This window comes from Apium graveolens, chromosome 4, assembly GCF_009905375.1.
Source record: "Apium graveolens cultivar Ventura chromosome 4, ASM990537v1, whole genome shotgun sequence".
NCBI lineage: Eukaryota > Viridiplantae > Streptophyta > Magnoliopsida > Apiales > Apiaceae > Apium > Apium graveolens.
In genome coordinates, this window is record NC_133650.1 from 310,496,502 (window position 1) to 310,515,027 (window position 18,526).

Below are 18,526 nucleotides of genomic sequence, written 5' to 3' on the forward strand. Positions count from 1 at the left end.
TATATATAAGGCTTCTTTTACGGGTCTCTAACAGTGTTACAGATTTCGGAAATCGGAATTATTTGATTGAGATACTGATTTACGAATTATCGGACGATTTTTAAAAAATCGGATGATTTATCGGCAATTTATCGGGAATCGGTCAAATCGGATTAATATTTTTGACCGATTTTTAAGCGATTTATCGGCGATTTTCGAAAAATCGGCCGATTTCTATAACAGAAGTCTCTGGGAGGCAACAAAAAGAAGTGATTTATGGTAATAAAATTGAATTTGTTTTGAAAATTGCATAGTTGTACGACGAAATCTAGTACTCCCTCCATCTTATTTTAATAGTCACATTTGATTTTGACCCGGTCAACTAAAATTTGACCGAAATTTATTAATATTTTATAATTGAACAAAATAAAAAAGTTACATCATCGAAAAGTAGAATCAACTTTAATATATAATTTTTAGTTTTTTTGAAATAATATAATAGCAATGTTTAATTTTTGATCAAAAATTGGTTAATTTGACTTTTATAAAATAAAATGTGACAAGTAAAATGTAATGGAGGGAGTATTTAAGTATTTTATAAATACCAAATCTGTAAAATTTCAAAAAAAAAAAAAGAATTTGTTTTCGATGTATGTACGAGAAGTGGAAAGTGGGGTAATTTAAAGGTAAAAGCTTATTTTTATTCAATTCAATATCTTGAATTTAATTCTCACTCTGCAAACAATTTTTTTAAAAATAGTTATTTGGATGTATTCGCGTAAATAAAAACTGTCATGACTGATATGAAATATACAAAATTTAATTTTTTTTTAAAAAATAATATGTTTATTAGAAATAATTGGGAGGAAAATGGTATGTGATTATATTGCCGCAATATCATTTTTACAGTAACCAATAAGCATTACATAATTTATCGTTTTTGTTAACTGAGATTACACATTTAACATTATACGAATAATATATCTAATTGTACAAAAAATTATATTAGTCATAACTGTACCTAATACTCTCTCCATTCCAAATTAGTTATCTCATTTAACTTTTGTACGTAATTTAAGTTGTCTTGATGGCGTATTTCTGTTAATTATTTTTCAAAGTTTCTTCTATGAATAAAAGTTTAATATTTAAATTTTTATTCACAAAAAAAATTATAAATAATAAAAAAGAGATGCTATCAGTTTATCTTAAAATACCGTAAAAGTCAAAGTGAAAAAATAATTTGATATGGAGGGAGTATTAAATTAGGTCTGATTTGAATATTTAACTATTTGTATTATTATATGTACCTCAACATTAAAAAATTATAAATATAATTACATTGGATTTTTTTAGATTCCGTAAAATTTTAAATCTCAAATTATTCGTACTTGTTTTAACTCAACACGAGACAGAGTGGTGGCTGAAATTAGGGAATGATGATCAATTTCATGTGCACGGGCACGTTTCTAATCTCACAAATTTAGTTGACTATATTTAATTAAGATTTTTCATATCTAATCATTTTATAGTATTTTTTTCTGTAACCGGTACAGTTAAATCTCTTTAAAATAATAGAATCGGGATAAAAAAAATATTATTTTAACGAATTTATTACTTTACCGTGAGTAAAAATAAACTGTGTATATTATATTGACATCGGAAAAAAATATTATTTTAACGTAAGTTAACCTTAAATAAATTATTACTTGTACAACTAGCCTACTTTGATACTTAGTTGCTTGTACGTTACAAGTAAACATAGTAGTATTAATTTGTCTATTTGACTTACCAAACCGGCAGTCCGGCAGTATATCTTTTTTTTTTAATATTTTATTAATTTAATTTGAATTAATTTAATATTTAATATTTCTCTTATTAATATAATATGCGTGTTTCCGGTACTTTGACTAATCTAATGGTAATGTGCATATGTTATAGTGCATATATTATACATTCGATTCCCTTCTTGACCAAAAAGAATTTGTACCGTTTTTATAATTTATACCGTTCTTATGAATAATCATTTAAGTCAACAAAAATAAGAAATTTATCGTTAACATGGATCTTCAAAATTTATATATAAGGACTAAAATAAACAATATTCCTTTTGTCCTATTCATTTCTATATACTTTTGTTTTTTGGATGTCTCACTCAATTCTATACATTCCAAATCTTACCCAAAATAGAAAAATTTAAAAATTAACCCCATCCACTTACATCCACTCATTTCTTCCACTACACCCACAATCCCTAAAAATATTTCCTATTTGTGTTAGACATGTTTGCCGGTGCAGACTTTTGATTGTTAATATCATTAATTTCATATTAGTATCAAATATATAAAAAAAAAAATTGCCGGATCAAATATAAAATCTTCATTGTATTAAAGTATTCATAAATACAAATTTAACAAGATCACTCATGATTATATTTGATTTTATAGATTAGACGTAAATTAATAGTCAATCGCTTAGTGTCAGAAGTCAAAATAGGAAAAGGAAACGTATAATCGGGACGGACGGAGTATTAAATATTGACTGAACCTACTAATTTACCCACTATTTTTACTTTTTTTTACTAAATTACACATTTTCTTAATTTCCGTGCCCAAACGATTTGTATTGGGACGGAGTATCGGATAAATGGGACGGAGTATCAAATAGACATAAGAATACACAATATCCGAATGCTTTGCCGAGATTCCGCAAAGGCATGTTTATAGACATACTTTTTGTCAAAATACATGCCCAAATGGTATAATAAAATTTAAAACATATTTATTATACTAATATACATATACAGTGAACTTGAATGTAAAATTAAATTTAGTTGATAGTAACAACCAAATACCATCATAATACTCATTTACATTACTAATTTTTTAGATACTCAAATATATGTAAATATTTTATAATTATATTTATTATTTCTGGATATTTCTAATATTAAAATAATTATTAAAAAAAATAGTAAAAAGGTAAGTCAAATCATGAAAAAGCATGTCTGACTAATTGACGTATCTTGACATGCCCGTGCCGTTGTGACATGCATCCTAGAGGTCATAGACATTAATGGCTCCAACTCCCAGGGACTTGCATGTAATTAGCCCGTTGGTGATGCAATAGATTACCAAGGCAATGATCGGTGGCTGGCTCAAGAGAATTATCAGCTACACCACACTGGGACTGGGACACGGCCCAAACACCTACGGGAGTTGGTAGTGGAGAAATGAGAATTTCAGGCAATGGACAAAATCCTGCCGGAGCAATGTCATGTGAAGGTAGAAGGCCGGCGGATCATGAACTTCTTTTCTCACACTCAATCTATGGAAAAAAGAACAAAATTGGTAAATGGCGGGATCTATCCACTGCTGCAATCATGCTGAATAGACACGGTTACAAAAATGATAAAAGAAGTTCACCATCCAGTGTTGCCATGAATCATCATATAAACATGAATTATGTGTCCTGCAAGAGTAAACCCATGGATCTTTTTTCCTCGTCCAGATATTGGCCCTTGAGAATCACGTGTGACCGATTGAAGTAATAGGCAGCTAATACGACATCCAGTTCTGCTGGTTCCTCTCCAGTGAACCAACCTTAATCTCGACACAATTCACTATTGCAAGCTCTTGCTAGATGCTCTGAGATCTATCCCACGTCAACTAAGATGCTTGTCACCCCCCACTTCTGCACCTGGATATATGACAGTTTACTCTCAGATTATAAAGGTAAATACATTTACGATTTTGTAAATAGCAAAACCTTCATGCAGCACAATAACAATCATTGCAACTTTCAAGCAAAAGAAACAAGACAGGTATACCACATCAGTGTTTGTAAATGGCAAAACCTTCATGCAGCGCAGCACAGCACAATAACAATCATTGCAACTTTCAAGCAAAAGAAACAAGACAGATTTACCACATCAGTGTTCTAATCCTCATCATTGTAAAAAAACATAACTTGAGTGGCACAGTAATTAGCAGGTCAATTGTTTACAATGCTCTGCCTTGTGTGTCCAGCTAGAGTGAATTTCCTGCAAAAACGCAAGGAAACATATCATGGACATTTTTAAGTGCATCGTATTGCAATGCTGGAGAATATTCATGGACTTGCCCTTTGTCCTGTAGAAATCAACTAGTCTATACCAGCTACCCTTAACTAGGTGTTAGTAGTCTTCAAAGGAAACCCGAAGAAGATCGGATGCCGACAAGCGCAATACACAACATATGAAAACAAGATTCTAGTTTCCTGTTAGTATTACTCAAAAATGATGCCATACTGAAATAAATTAAAAAAAACTTATACTGGTGTTTGTTTACACTCTTGGTCATCTCCACGGCATTTGCCCTAGTATGCTATACCTTTCTTTGTTAGGTTAGTACAGTTATTACTTCACAAAAAATAAGAAAAAGAAACCAAAAGGTAGACCCTATAGAACTACAAATAATATACATGTAACAGAATTATGGATGGTGTCCACTGTCCAGATTATCGTTAATTATAAGATCCATTTTAGTGGCTTTCCCCGGCACCTTAGGTTTGGGGAGAGATGGCAGTCATTCAGGCACTTCCTCATCCTTTCTCAATATATACTGAACTATGTGGAAATGAACACAGATTGTAAACAAACATGTAATAGGCACCTACCAAATAAACACTTCACATGTACTGCAGTTCACATTATTTCCATCACCAGTAATCTCCACATGAACACTTTCCATCAACAAAATGATGAAATCTACTTGAGTCTCGTAAGACTATTTGCCGACCAACAATCTTCGATATATAATTGAAGGCAGAGTGACAATCCCCACAAACTCGAAGATTCTTGATTATCCTTATAGGCAATTGTGATTTGCGAGTAAGAACAAAAGCAACTGCAAGCCTCTCACTGTGATAGCTCAGAAGTTCTTCTATGTTCTCTGAATCGAGATCATAAAGAGAAAATTTTGTTTGAGGCACATATCCTGCATCTCTCATTTTTGTCTGAAGTTCCTTGAGTTTTTCATATATTGCATCTTTATCTGGATGTAATTTGTCTCCAGCAACAAAAACATGAACCCCATCCTTCATAGTGACCCAACTACATCCAGCTTCTTTCTTTATTGCTGCTTTACTCATAGCACTTCGAGTCTTTTCCATATCTTCCCACTTTCCTCCGAATGCATACATATTAGAAAGCAGCACATAGTTGGCAGAGTTGTGGGGTTCTAGCTGCAACAGCATGTCAGCAGCCCTCCTCCCCAAGTCATTCTTCCGACCATTTGCCCTGCAACAAGCCCCAAGCACTGTTCTCCATACAAGATCATTTGGACTCATTGGCATTCTGTTTACAAAGTCCTCTAACTTATCAAACTCTCCAGCACGCCCTAGGAGATCAACCATACAAGAAAAGTGTTCCATCCGAGGAGTCAGTCTATACAATGTATTCATAGATTGAAAATGTTTAAACGCTTCATTGACCAACCCTACATGACTACATGCTGACAAGACACCAACGAAGGTAACATGATCTGGCATAGGGCCATGTTGCTTCATCTTTGTAAATATCTCTAAAGCCTTGTTTCCAAGGCCATGCCGTGCATAGCCTGATATCATTGAATTCCACGAATAAACATTCCTTACAGGCATCAGCTCAAAAAACCGAGAAGCATAATCAATTCTTCCACACTTGGAATACATGTCAACAAGCGCGCTACCAATTACAACATCGGATTGCATACACGATCTGATTCCACAAGCATGAACTTCCATGCCATGCTCTAAAGTTGCAACCGAGGCGCACGCACTAAGAACAGATGCAAACGTGAAGCAATCTAATTTCTTACCACTCTGCAACATAAGTCGAACCAGATCCATGGCCTTGGGTAACATCTCATTATGTATATATCCACAAATCATGGAATTCCAACTCGTATCATCCCTCCTGTCAAACATTCCAGAAAAAATATTTTCACATTCCGCCATTGCACCACACTTCCCATAAAAAGAAAGAAAAGCATTCTCAATGGCAATGTCATTCATGAGTGCACACTTAACTACTAATGCATGGATTTGTTTTCCCAGTTCACAAGAAGTAAGAGATGATACTGATGCAAGGGTGTTTATAAAGGTAATATCATTAGGCCTCCATCCATCTTGCATCATTTCTTTAAAATAGCTTGTAATGTCAGCAATTGTTCCGTCAGAATTAGAATATGCCCCAATCATCGAATTCCAGGATATTCGATCATGGTCCGGCATAGAGGAGAAAACTTTCTTGCATTCTGTAATACATCCAGACTCTGCATATACAGAAAGAAGAGCATTTGAAACAGAAACATCTAAATCAAGTCCTAACTTAAGCCCTTCGCAATGTATTTGTTCTCCCATTCTAATCCAACCCAAACTGGCACATGAACTCAAAGCACTGATCAAGGTAAAATTTGAGGGTACCAATGCACTTCTCCTCATATCATGAAAGGTCATTATTGCATCTCTAAAACATTCATTCTGGTCTAGAGCAGAAATCAAAGAATTCCATGAAACTGAATTTTTGTTTCTCATAAGCTTGAATGAAGAGCAAGCTTCATCAATTGCATCACATTTTGCATACATATTGATCAGACCATTCCCAATTTCCGCCTTATAATCACATAAGCCAGTTCGAATAACATAGCCATGAATCACCTTACCTTTGCTTCTTCCTTCATCGGGAAATTTGAATTCCGCCAAAGCACTCAAGAGAACTACATAGGAATCAGAATTGATTTTAACCAAATTATTCATCTCCTTGAAAATATTAACTGCTTCTTCTCCTCTCTTCTGGCTCACCAATCCAACCATCAGTCCATTCAAAGTTACAGCATTCCTCGCACCCATCTGCTTAAAAATCTCTGTAGCTATATCCAGCAGACCAAATCTTGCAAAACCGCTTACCAAAGCACTACCCACATAAAGGTCTTCCAGAAATCCTAATCGTTCAACTTTGGCCAAAATCTGCTTAAGCAAACACAACCCACACTCAAAAGAAGAACATGCTGCAGCAATCAAGCTGCCAAACGTATACTCACTCGGTCTCAAACTAAATCCAAATCCCTCTTTCTGCATGTCAGAAAACAACTCAAAAACAGCACCCTCATCGCCTCTTTTAGAATAAACGGAAATAATAGAATTCCACGACACCGAATTCTTCACACAAATCTCACCAAAAACACGAAACGCACTATCCGAACACTCCATACACCCCCCATAAAGCGAAATTAACACATTACAAACAACAACATCAAACGCATACACCGTTTTCGAAACCAACCCATGAACTTGCAATCCAAGTCCAACACCGCTACTTCCAAGCTTATAACACCCTCTCAAAACACTCCCAATAGCATAACTATTCGGAACAAACCCCTCACGAACCATCCCTCGAAAAACACCAAAAGCCTCCTCAGAAAACTCATTCTGAACATACCCAGAAACCAAACAAGCCCAAGACACCATATTTCTCTCAGACATTTCATCAAACACCAACCTTGCACAACCCAAATCACCCAATTTAACATACAAATTAATAAGGGTATTCGACAAAAACACATCCCTAAACAACCCATCTTTAATCACACACAAATGAATCTTTTTAGCATGTTCAATATTACAACAATTGTTGCACTGAAAAACAAGATTTTCTATTTTTTGTGAAGTTTGGAGTAAAAAGTTCGGATCTTTTTGTGATGGTTTGTATTGGTTAACTAAGTTTTTAATTGGAGTGAAGTAAAGTGAAAATGAGTTAAGTCGGTTAGTGCAATTTTGTGAGAAATGAGTTGACGAGGTAGTGAAGTAGATGGCAGAATAATTGTTGTTTGGACATGAGAGGAGGGCTTTGTGTTTTGTTAAGAATTTCCCGCGCAACATTTCATTTTCTTGGTATCATGTATCATCCCGTGACAGTTGCAGAATTTAGCAACATTACATTTAAGAAACAGGGTTTCGAATCATTAATTTCATTTTAAATTCAGAATTTCAGTTAGAAAGTGTTTATAAACTTACATTTTATATGAGGGATTTCAAATAATATTATTTAAGTTCTCATTTCAAATTCTCATATTTATAATAATATTTAAATGTCAATCCAAATCCAAATTACCAAACAACTTATTTAATCAAATCCAGAATTTCAATTGAAATCCAGTTTTTCAAACGGGTCATTATAGAATTTGAAATCCAGAAATTTAATTTCAAATATTTTGTTTGGATATTCAAGAAATTGAATTTTAAAATTTTGTTTTTAGGATTTTTTGAAAACTTGAAATACATTATTTTTTTGTCGGAGAATTGAAATATTAATTTTATTTAAATATATTTCACGATAAATTACCAAAATACAATCCTTGAAAAAAATTTCCGAGAAACTTTTTGTTGAAAAAGTTCCTATAAAACATTCCCCCGGAATTTTTTCGTTCTAAAAAATTCTTCTCGTAAACATTTTCATCCGGTAAAAGTTTTCACAAAAAAAATTCTAGAAAATATTTATCGGGAAAAATTTTCCGAAAAAAAGTTCTAGAGAAAAGTTTTTCGGAAAAAATTTCCCGAGAAAAAGTTTTTCGGGAAAAGGTTCACATGGAAATTTCTCGAAAAATGTTTCTTGGGAAAAAAATTACAAAAAAAATTATTGGGTAAAAGTCACAAGAAAAAATTCTTGGGAAAAATTTTTACCGAAAAAACGTTCTCTGTTTCTTGGGAAAAAAATTTCCCGAAAAAAATATTCCCAATAAATATTTCTCCGGAAAAATTCTAAGGAAAAATTTACCCAAAATAAATTCCAGAGAAAAATTTCTCGGGAAAGAAAACCATGAGAAAAAAATTTCATAAAAAATTTCTTCAGAAAAAATTTTCTGGAAAAAGTTTTTCGAAACAAAAGTTCTTGTGAAAAATTTCCGAGAAAAGTTTTCCGGGGAAAAAAATTCTGAGAAAAAATTATCGGGAAAAAAATTTCCCGAGAAAAGTTTCTCAGAAAAATTTTCCTCCCGATCATGAGAAAAAAATTTCGGCAGAAAAATTCTAGAAATAATTTTTTTTTAAAAAAAATTCTAAGGAGATTTTCTCGGGAAAATTTCCTGAAAAAGAATTCTCGAAAATTTATATGGAAAATAAAAGTTGTAAAAAAAAATTAGGAAAAAATTCTTTTGAAATGACTTGTATTTTGCTAATATTTCAAATTCTAATTTTTAAACTTATTCTTTAATTGTGTTGGAATTAAATAAATTCCAAATCCAAATTCTGGTATTTGCCAAACAAGTGGTTCGATCAAATCAAGTATTTGAAATGAAATCTATGTACCCTAATGGGGCATAAGGGATTTTTGCATAAATACCCAAGTTGTAAAAAATATTTGCAAGAATACGGACCAATCTCATCTGCAACCACATATGTAACTGTTTCAACCTTATATATGATATGTTACTCTGACTCGGGTATGGAGTGTCGGACACCACACATATCCGAGTGTCGGATTTGAGAAGACTAAAGAACAATATGACATATTTTTATTGATAAATAAGTGTATTAAGTTAGACATCTTAAAATTAAGTAACAATATGACTACGATTAAACTTGATTTTCTAAACAACACTGCGAATTTAGTATCTTCCCTACTTTTATCTCATTCCCGCTTCTTTTTTCTTCTTAAATATATAATTTGAATATTAAGTGTGACTAGTATTTGATCTATAAATTGGTCAAAGTGTCCATATTTCAGTCAAAGGATCTGACACACAATAAGTGTCGTGTCCGAATCTCCAAGTGTCCGACACGGGTACAGTAACTTAAACAGAAGAGTCGGAGTAACATTGCTCATATGCAATCACATATGCAAGCCGCACCCGTATTTTTGTAAATATTTTCATAAAAGTGATATTTTTTGTAAATTCTCATTTCACGGTCAATATTAAAGTTTTTTTTAGTTGGTCAGTATTGAAGTTCAAATTTAATTTTTAAATTTAGTTTAAGACGACAAGTATAAAATTGACCATCATATTGAGTCTCAAATTAACCAATTTGTACATAAATTTTTTAATTCTCGGTGATAAATTTGAGACGTCGTTAGCTTATGAACGACTTGAAAAGTGATTAATTTGAATCCCCTGACTTTAAAGTGGACAATTTGAGATCCCTTATTTATCGACTATAAATTTAAAATTTTCCTAATTATACAATGATCAAACTTGATAATTAATCCTTTTAAATATTTTTTGCTGATGATTTTCTTCTGTTTAATAATCACCTGTAAGGTTTTTCTTAATGAATAGAGAAAGTCGGTGCAGAATAATTATTTTTTCTTAACTTAATATAAATTTTATTATAAATAATTAGCCTTATATGTCTTACGAGTATCAGTAATTTTACATAATCTCAGAGATAATCTTTTTTTTTTCAAATAATTTTGTATCTCAAAATATGTGAAGAAATCTCAAAAAAAAATATTGGGCTTCCTGCCTTCAGAAGGAACAATAGTGGGCTTCCTTGTTGGCGTACTTCCTTGTTAAAGTTTTAAGGTTACTGGATTTACATTTGATTTTAGGCCTGGGCTATTTATTTATTTTTTATAGCACTATCACCTGCACATCACAGTACTCAGTCTCCTATTTGTAACTGAGATTTGAACGTACATATTTAGGAAATCGGAACTCTTTGGTTGAGATACCGATTTATGATATATCGGACATTTTTTTAAAAATGAGATGATTAGCGGTCAAGTAACAACAAAGATCTTGTTTTTTAAATAACTAGGTATTTAAACTGTGTTTCGCGCGGTTCAAAAATAATATTCTAAAAATATTGGAAAAAATCATACATGAAAAATTATACTCCCTCTATTTTTTAATATATGTCGTTTGACTTTTTGATACACATATTTAGGAGGGTTGACCACATAATTAGAGTTATTATTTAAAAAAAAAATCTTTTTTTGAATAAAAACATGAGATCAAAATTTTTATTCACAAAAAGAAATTTTTGAAAAAAATAATTTTAACTATATGATCAAATCCGTCAAACATGTGTGCCAGAAAGTCAAATATCATTAGGGCTGAGCATTCGGTCGGTTCGGTCCAAAACCGGACCAAACCGAATAGACCGAAAAACCGAATTATCAAATTTTCTTGGACCGAACCGGACCGAAATTTTATTATGGACCGGACTGGATCGAACCGAAATAATTCGGTTCGGTCCGGTTTTGGACCGAATGGACCGAATTTTTTGAAAAAAATAAAATTTTAATAAAATTTTAAATCAAAAATTATAAAATCTAAAATATAACTAAAGTAAGGTGATATGTAGAGTTCTAAGAGTGTATAAATATAATTATAAATTAAAATTTATGATTAAAATTTTTAAGATATATGTAAAAGATATAATATAAAATTATGATATTTATGATTTGGACTATTCGGTCTATTCGGTCCGGACCGAAATATTTTTTACAAGAACCGGACCGAACCGAATTTTATTTCGGTCTATTCGGTCCGGACCGAATAGACCGAATTTTCTGAAAAATCAGGACCGAACCGAACCGAATTAGCACGGTTCGGTTCAGTTTTTCGGTTTCGGTTCGGTTTTGCTCAGCCCTAAATATCATATATTAAAAAATATAGGGGTTAGGCTAGAAGAAGATAACAATAGTCAAAAAGATATTTTAGCTTTCAAAAAAACATTTTCTTTGAGATTGTCAATAAATCATATACATTTACAAAATTTAAATTTTAATATTATTTGTCAAATCTAACCGCACTCCATATTCACTAAATAGTACGCTCCAGCCTCGAAATCAAAACCTGTATTATAACCACACTTTGAATAATAGTATTTGAGAGAACTCCAGCCATTGGAATAACACATCTGCTAATTACCCTTCCTAATTGAGTATATATTTTGCTGCATTACTCATAAATATAGATCGTCAAGAAATTGTAAGAACTTGAAGTGCTAAAATAGAAGATGATTAAAAGAATTAAGAAAGAGAATTGGGAGTGTTTAAGATCGCATGGCTGCCTTACATAACTTCCTTTCTCCATATAAATATGCATAGATTGTTAAAGTTTATCTATTAATACAAAATATTAAGCCATAAAATCTTATGATAGTAGTTATATCAATTCACAAAAAGAAATTCTAGGTTGGTGACAATAGAGTTAAAGACATGAATTATGCTTTAAACAGTCAATTTTAAATTGAACGAAGAATGAGGGAAAATAGATAGTTACCTGGGAGAGTTTTAGGCTTTAAATCCTTATTTATAGATTTACTTGGAACATCTGCACTGCAGCAAAAAAAAATCATTTTTTGTTAAATAAACCAAAAAATAAATAAAACACCTAGATATATATAAGTTGTCTCATTACCAGCTTGACATATTTAACAAAAAAATATATGAAATACTCTACCATTAAGCCTGCTTCAAACTTTGAAAAAATTATGCGACTCCGACAAACAACCTTCTAGCTTTTAGGGTATCACCTATGAGTCTCCTGAAATTCTCCCGCATAGAACATAACCACGTATCTGAACCGAGAGACATAACGGGATAACTTGGAGAGGGCCAAAAAACCAAAACAAATACATACAAGAATTTCGAAAGCAAATACCTACCAAAACTTTCAACATATTGTTCCACGTGCTCGTGCAGTTCATACAAATATATGTACATAGCTCTACAAAACGGAATTGAGCGGAAACAAATCTGGGCAAATCACTGTGAATTCTTTTTTTATCAGTTCAGCTTTCAGGGAGGCTTGATTATATGTACATCTTTATAATTCTTTTTTTATCAGTTCAGCTTTCAGGGAGGCTTGATTATATGTACATCTTTATATACCTCTGGCACTTGAGATGAGATGTGAGATGAAAAGTTCGAAACTGATTGATATAGTAAGACAGAAAGCCCAAAATCGATTATTTTCCAAAAATAGCCCAAAATTGAGAAGAAATCAAAAATGAAAGAAAAATGAAACAATTGCTTCTACCCCAGATAGAGTGTGCCTGTTATTTTTACCCCAGATATATTGTACAACATCCTAGAAGACCTTACTCAAAAATTCTCAAAAGCTTCCCGGATAAATATATGTACGCGAACATTGAATAATTACATATAAGAAAAAACACAACAAAGGTAATCATAACTACTATCCTCATAATACAACATCTGAATAACCTTATAGATAAATAGGCCTAAAAGTATTAATTGCGTAGATTTGTGTCCAGGTTTCACCTATATTCTTTGTTAACCCTCACAAATTTCTTAAAGAAAAAAAATACTAAATCAAGATGATTGAAATCTTAGTTTTTGTTCCAACTGCAGGTTCTCTATGCAATCCAGTCTGATTAGGTAGATTCTTGACGAGTTAGCATCAATAGAAAAATCGAACAAAAATTCAAAATGTAGTAGAAGTAGTGAAGTACTCACTACAAGAAAACAATATAAAGAGTCATAAAAAGAAAATTCACAAGTCTACTCCAATGCTTGCCAAAAGTACATAAGAAAAGTAAATTAAAAATGAAGAGTACTTAAGCCTATAGTCGATAAATATCTTGAGCTCATCTTTTATCTTAGCAACTTGTACATAAATGACAAATACATTATAATTTTTAAAGCAGGTACCTATCAAAGTTTTTGATCCGAAAGTAACAACACTTTGGATTAGTCTTTAATGTTTAATGTACAGGGAGAAAATAATACGCATTGTAACATTGCTTTGTTATGATGTGACCATTGATGGAATTAGCTATAACTGGAGTACAACAATTAGAAAATAATGAACTAAAGGCACAATTTGTTAAATATAATCGATACGTTATATGTGCAGAAGAAATTATCTAATCATTTATATAAACTCATGCAATCATGGAATCGTGCGTATCATACAATATATGCACACAATTCAAGAAAATCAAATTAAAATTTACCATAACGAACCCGGGTAATTGATTATGAATTCTTTCTTCATCCGGCGTTGTCATTGGGAGTGTTTAAGATCGCATGTCTGCCTTACATAATTTCTTTATATATATATGCATTGATTGTTAAAGTTTATCTGTTAATACAAAATATTAAGCCATAAAATTTTATGATTGTAGTTACATCAATTCATAAAAAGAAATTCTAGGTTGCTGACAGTAAAGTTAAAGACATGAATTATGCTTTAAACAGTCAATTTTAAAATGAACGGAGAATGAAGGAAAATAGATAGCTACCTGGGAGAGTTATTGGCTTTAAATCCTTATTTATAGATTTACTTGGAACATCTGCAGCAAAAAATCATTTTCTTGTTAGATAAACCAAAAAATAAATAAAATACCTAGATATATATAAGTTGCCTCTTTGTCAGCTTGACATATGTATAAACAAAATATGAAATACTCTACCATTAAGCCTGCTTCAAACATTAAAAAAATTACGTGACTCCGAAAAATAACTTTCTAGCTTTTAGGGTATCACCTATGAGTCTCCTGAAATTCTCCAGCATAGAACATAACCATTTATCTGAACCGAGAGACATAACTGGATAACTTGGAGAGGGCCAAAAAACTAAAGCAAATACTTACAAGAATTTTTAAAGTAAATACGTACCAAAACTTTCAACATATTGTTCCACGTGCTCGTATAGTTCATACAAATATATGTACATAACTCTACAAAACGGAATTGAGCGGAAACAAACCTGGGCAAATTATTGTGAATCCTTTTTTCATCAGTTCAGTTATCAGGGGGCTTGATTATATGTACATCTATATATATCTCTGGCACTTGAGATGAGATGTCAGATGAGAAGTTTGAAACTGATTGATATAGGAAGACAGAAAGCCCAAAATTGATTATTTTCACAAAAAAATAGCCCAAAATTGAGAAGAAATCAGAATGAAAGAAAAATGAAACAGTTGCTTCTGCCCCAGATAGATTGTGCCTGTTATTTTTACCCCAGATAGATTGTACAACATTCTAGTAGACCTTACTCAAAAATTCTCAAAAACTTCCCGGATAAATTATAGGGAGTATAAGTAAAAGGAGTACCTTAAATCAGCAAATCGATAATACAAATACCAAAAATTGTTCGAGTCACGTGAAAACCACGCTCTCCTTAAAACAGATTAGCCCCTTCCGTATGGTGCTTGAAGGTGTTGTGGCTTCCGTCTCCGAGGATACAACGAACAAAGGTAGTCTTAAGCACTTGAAGACTCGCTTTCCACGAACTGAACAAAAACTACTTTCTATCTCACAGATGCTGAACATAGGGCTCTAAGAGGAATGCAAGAAAATAATGAAAATTCTATAGTTTTTTTGATGTGTAAACCAATGATGCAAGAGTTCTATTTATTGGGGGAAATGATATGTAATTTACAAAAAATAATAAGTTTGTAACCTCCACAATAATGACCAAATTAATTCTATCTCATTAGTTTAGGAGTTAGAAAAAAAATCTCAAAAGTTACAAATCAAGCAAATAATGCCAATTAATTTTATTCGAATATTTTTCTAACAATCCCCCACATGAATAAAATTGACGTTGCAAAATGACATGTTTTGACACGGAGATAGAAAGTCACGGTAGAAACCAACATAGGATAGGTAGGCGTTACCCCTTGAACCTTCCCTTGTAAGAATATATTTACATTTCTAGAATTTCAGCAATCGCGTTGACCTTGAACTGCCTTTCTTTATTGTGAAATGATGATACATCCCAAACTGGAGTCTTTCCTATATTAATTCAGTTCTCACTGTTAAGCCCATTTTGATCCTGAGCTTTAGCCTGGTTCTGTGAGTTTTTTCCAGAATTAGCCCCCACAATTCCTTCTTGAAGCGACCCCACTTCACTCACATAGGTGATCTCTTAAACAATACAAAAGTATTATTTGTTCGACATATCGACACATAAGGATCATTAAAAGCATAGCTTAGCCTTTTCCATATTTTATCACTATTTTCATAATAGGAATGGACCCGGGAGTAAAATTCCCACACTGATCTCACTAAGTCTTTACAAGTAGGTTGTCCCATTGAACCAAAATCTTGGGATCTCCAGTCAACAAGGTTGGGTTTCCTTTGTATCAACTTTTGTTATGGGCTTTATCCCCATTTCTTTCGATGATTTTTCAACAAACTCTCTTGTTAACCCTTTGGTTAGCGGATCCGCAGTGTTATCCTTTGACTTGATGTAGTCAATAGTGATAACTCCAGTTAAGAGTAGTTGTCTAACGGAGTTGTGTCGACGACGAATATGCCTCGACATTCCGTTATATAGTACATGCTCGGTTGTACCAATTACAGCAGTGCTATCACAATGTATACAAAGTGGCGGCGCCGGCATCTCCCATCTTGAAATATCTTCTAAAAACTGGCGTAACCATTCGGCTTGTTCGCTTGCTTTATCCAAAGCAACAAACTCATCTTCTATTGTTGATTTGGTCATTACTGTTTGTTTCGAAGATTTCCACGAGATCGCTCCACCTGCTAGCGTAAATACATATCCGCTTGTGGATTTTGATCCTTTTACAACATTTATCCAGTTTGAGTCACTAATTCCTTCAAGTACAACTGGATATCTTGTGTAATGCAGTCCATAATCACGCGTATATCTCAAGTACCGAAGCACTTTAGTTATCGCTTTCCAGTGATCCATACCCGGATTACTCGTGTATCGGCTTAGCTTGCTGACAGTAAAAGCAATGTATGGTCGTGTACAATTCATTAAGTACATCAGACTCTCATCACTTTAGAATATTCTCCTTGAGAAACAGTCCCGCCTTTATCTCTTCTAATATATATAATAGGAGAACAAGGGTATAATTTCATGAGATTAAAAAGTCTCATTAAAAAGACTAAATTACCCCTGTTTTTAATATTTATATAAAAGATGTGGTTTGTGGGAATCGAACTCAAGTTATTTCATCCAACTATACAACCTCTTACCACTACACCATATTGTCACATGTGATTTTTATCATACACATAATATGTAAGTGTGTTAAATAAATATTTTATTTAACTTTAAGGATACTTGAATTTCACAAAAAAAAGGATAGTTAGTTGAATATTTGTACAATTAATTTTAAAGAATTGAATTCCATATATAAAATTAGGCGTAGTACATAAATGAATTATTATCTTATTTATTAATCATTTTTTAGTTTGAAAATATATCTCATATATTTTTTAAGATATTTTTTATTATAAAAAGTAACTAAAATGTACATAAATGAATCGCTTATATATAAATAATCTATATTGGTATTACATATTTAGATAAGTTCGAATTATAATGAATCAATGCATTTTAGAAATTGGCCCATTGTTCAAAAAATACTCGAAATTTGACCACATGACACGGCCGAAAAATATCGTCACATTCTACGTTTAGTAAATATAAATTACAAGCTCGGCGAGAATATCTTACCAATAATGTGAAATTTTTTAATATCTTATGTTAATATAAATTAATGTTTTTGAGATTTTTATAGGATCAAGTCAATTGATTATTTATATTAAAATTACTAATTTCACTGGTAACGCATTGTTATTTTTGGAATTTGTCCCAATTTTAAGAATATTTGAAATTTAAAATGAGATATCACTAGATTTGTTAAAACTACGATGATATATTAAATCAATTTATTTTTCATTTTTCACTTTAAAAAACTAACTTTTTAAAAAGAATTCTTTTAGATCAGCAATATTCATTGATCAAGATAATATTGCACAAATATTTTGAATTATTCAAATAAAAGTTATATCTATACTGTATTGTAGCATTTGATTCAATGTATTTTATATTATTTAAGGAAAAAATATATATTGTTCAATAATTTTAAGGAGTTAACCAGTTCAACTGATATTTATAAAACTTTATCGAACTAAAATTTTTTAATTTTAGTAGAATAGTATAAAATGTTATCAAATTATTATAAGAAGAAATATTAGAGTCGTAATGAAAGAAACTTAAAAACGGTTTAAATAACGATATAAATACAATTTTTCTTTCAAATTCTTGAAAAAAATCATGAATATCAATAATAAGTATTAAAAATATATAATTCACTTTTATGTTTCAACCATGATTGATACCCGGTTGCGTAAAAATAGGTATGGATTGTTTGTCAGTGATAATGTGAATACCATATATAAATTATAGTAATTTATTTATTACATAATTTTAATTTTTGAATAATTATAAATGCATGTTATTTAAATAATCAATTATCTCACTAGATATTAATAATGATTAGACATGTACATAAATCAGATATTTAGCATATAAATAATTGAAACCATTATAATTTACTAAGAGATGTAACATACAATAATTTACATGTTGACATACACATACATATAACTTAATCCTACTTTATTAACATTAGTGTAAATAAAAAACTAACATTTTCCCATAAATACATACGTTGAATTTCAAAAACTAATATTTTTCATTAAAATCAACTTTAATATTAACAATAATGTAAATTTTACATTATTGTATATTATGATTGCAAGTTATTCTGACTTCAGTTATGTATTTTTTAT

General features: G+C 31.5%; 2 protein-coding genes across 3 annotated transcripts; both read right to left on the reverse strand.

Moving 5' to 3' along the window:
* Positions 1 to 2,650: 2,650 nt before the first annotated feature.
* Positions 2,651 to 7,918, reverse strand: LOC141721741 (putative pentatricopeptide repeat-containing protein At5g09950). 2 transcript variants are annotated; one of them, XM_074524806.1, is made up of 4 exons: positions 4,633 to 7,918; positions 3,806 to 4,018; positions 3,402 to 3,675; positions 2,651 to 3,303 (listed from the first exon to the last, which is right to left on the reverse strand). In XM_074524806.1, exon 1 carries the CDS (start codon positions 7,873 to 7,875, stop codon positions 4,675 to 4,677), a length of 3,201 nt encoding a protein of 1,066 aa, XP_074380907.1. In that variant the 5' UTR covers positions 7,876 to 7,918; the 3' UTR covers positions 2,651 to 3,303; positions 3,402 to 3,675; positions 3,806 to 4,018; positions 4,633 to 4,674. The 2 variants fall into 2 exon arrangements, with proteins under 2 accessions (XP_074380907.1, XP_074380906.1); XM_074524805.1 differs by having other exon boundaries at positions 3,402 to 4,018.
* Positions 7,919 to 16,034: 8,116 nt separating this feature from the next.
* LOC141720130 (secreted RxLR effector protein 161-like) lies at positions 16,035 to 16,700 on the reverse strand. Its single transcript, XM_074522484.1, has one exon. The coding sequence runs from the start codon at positions 16,698 to 16,700 to the stop codon at positions 16,035 to 16,037; it is 666 nt and encodes a 221-aa protein (XP_074378585.1).
* Positions 16,701 to 18,526: the final 1,826 nt, after the last annotated feature.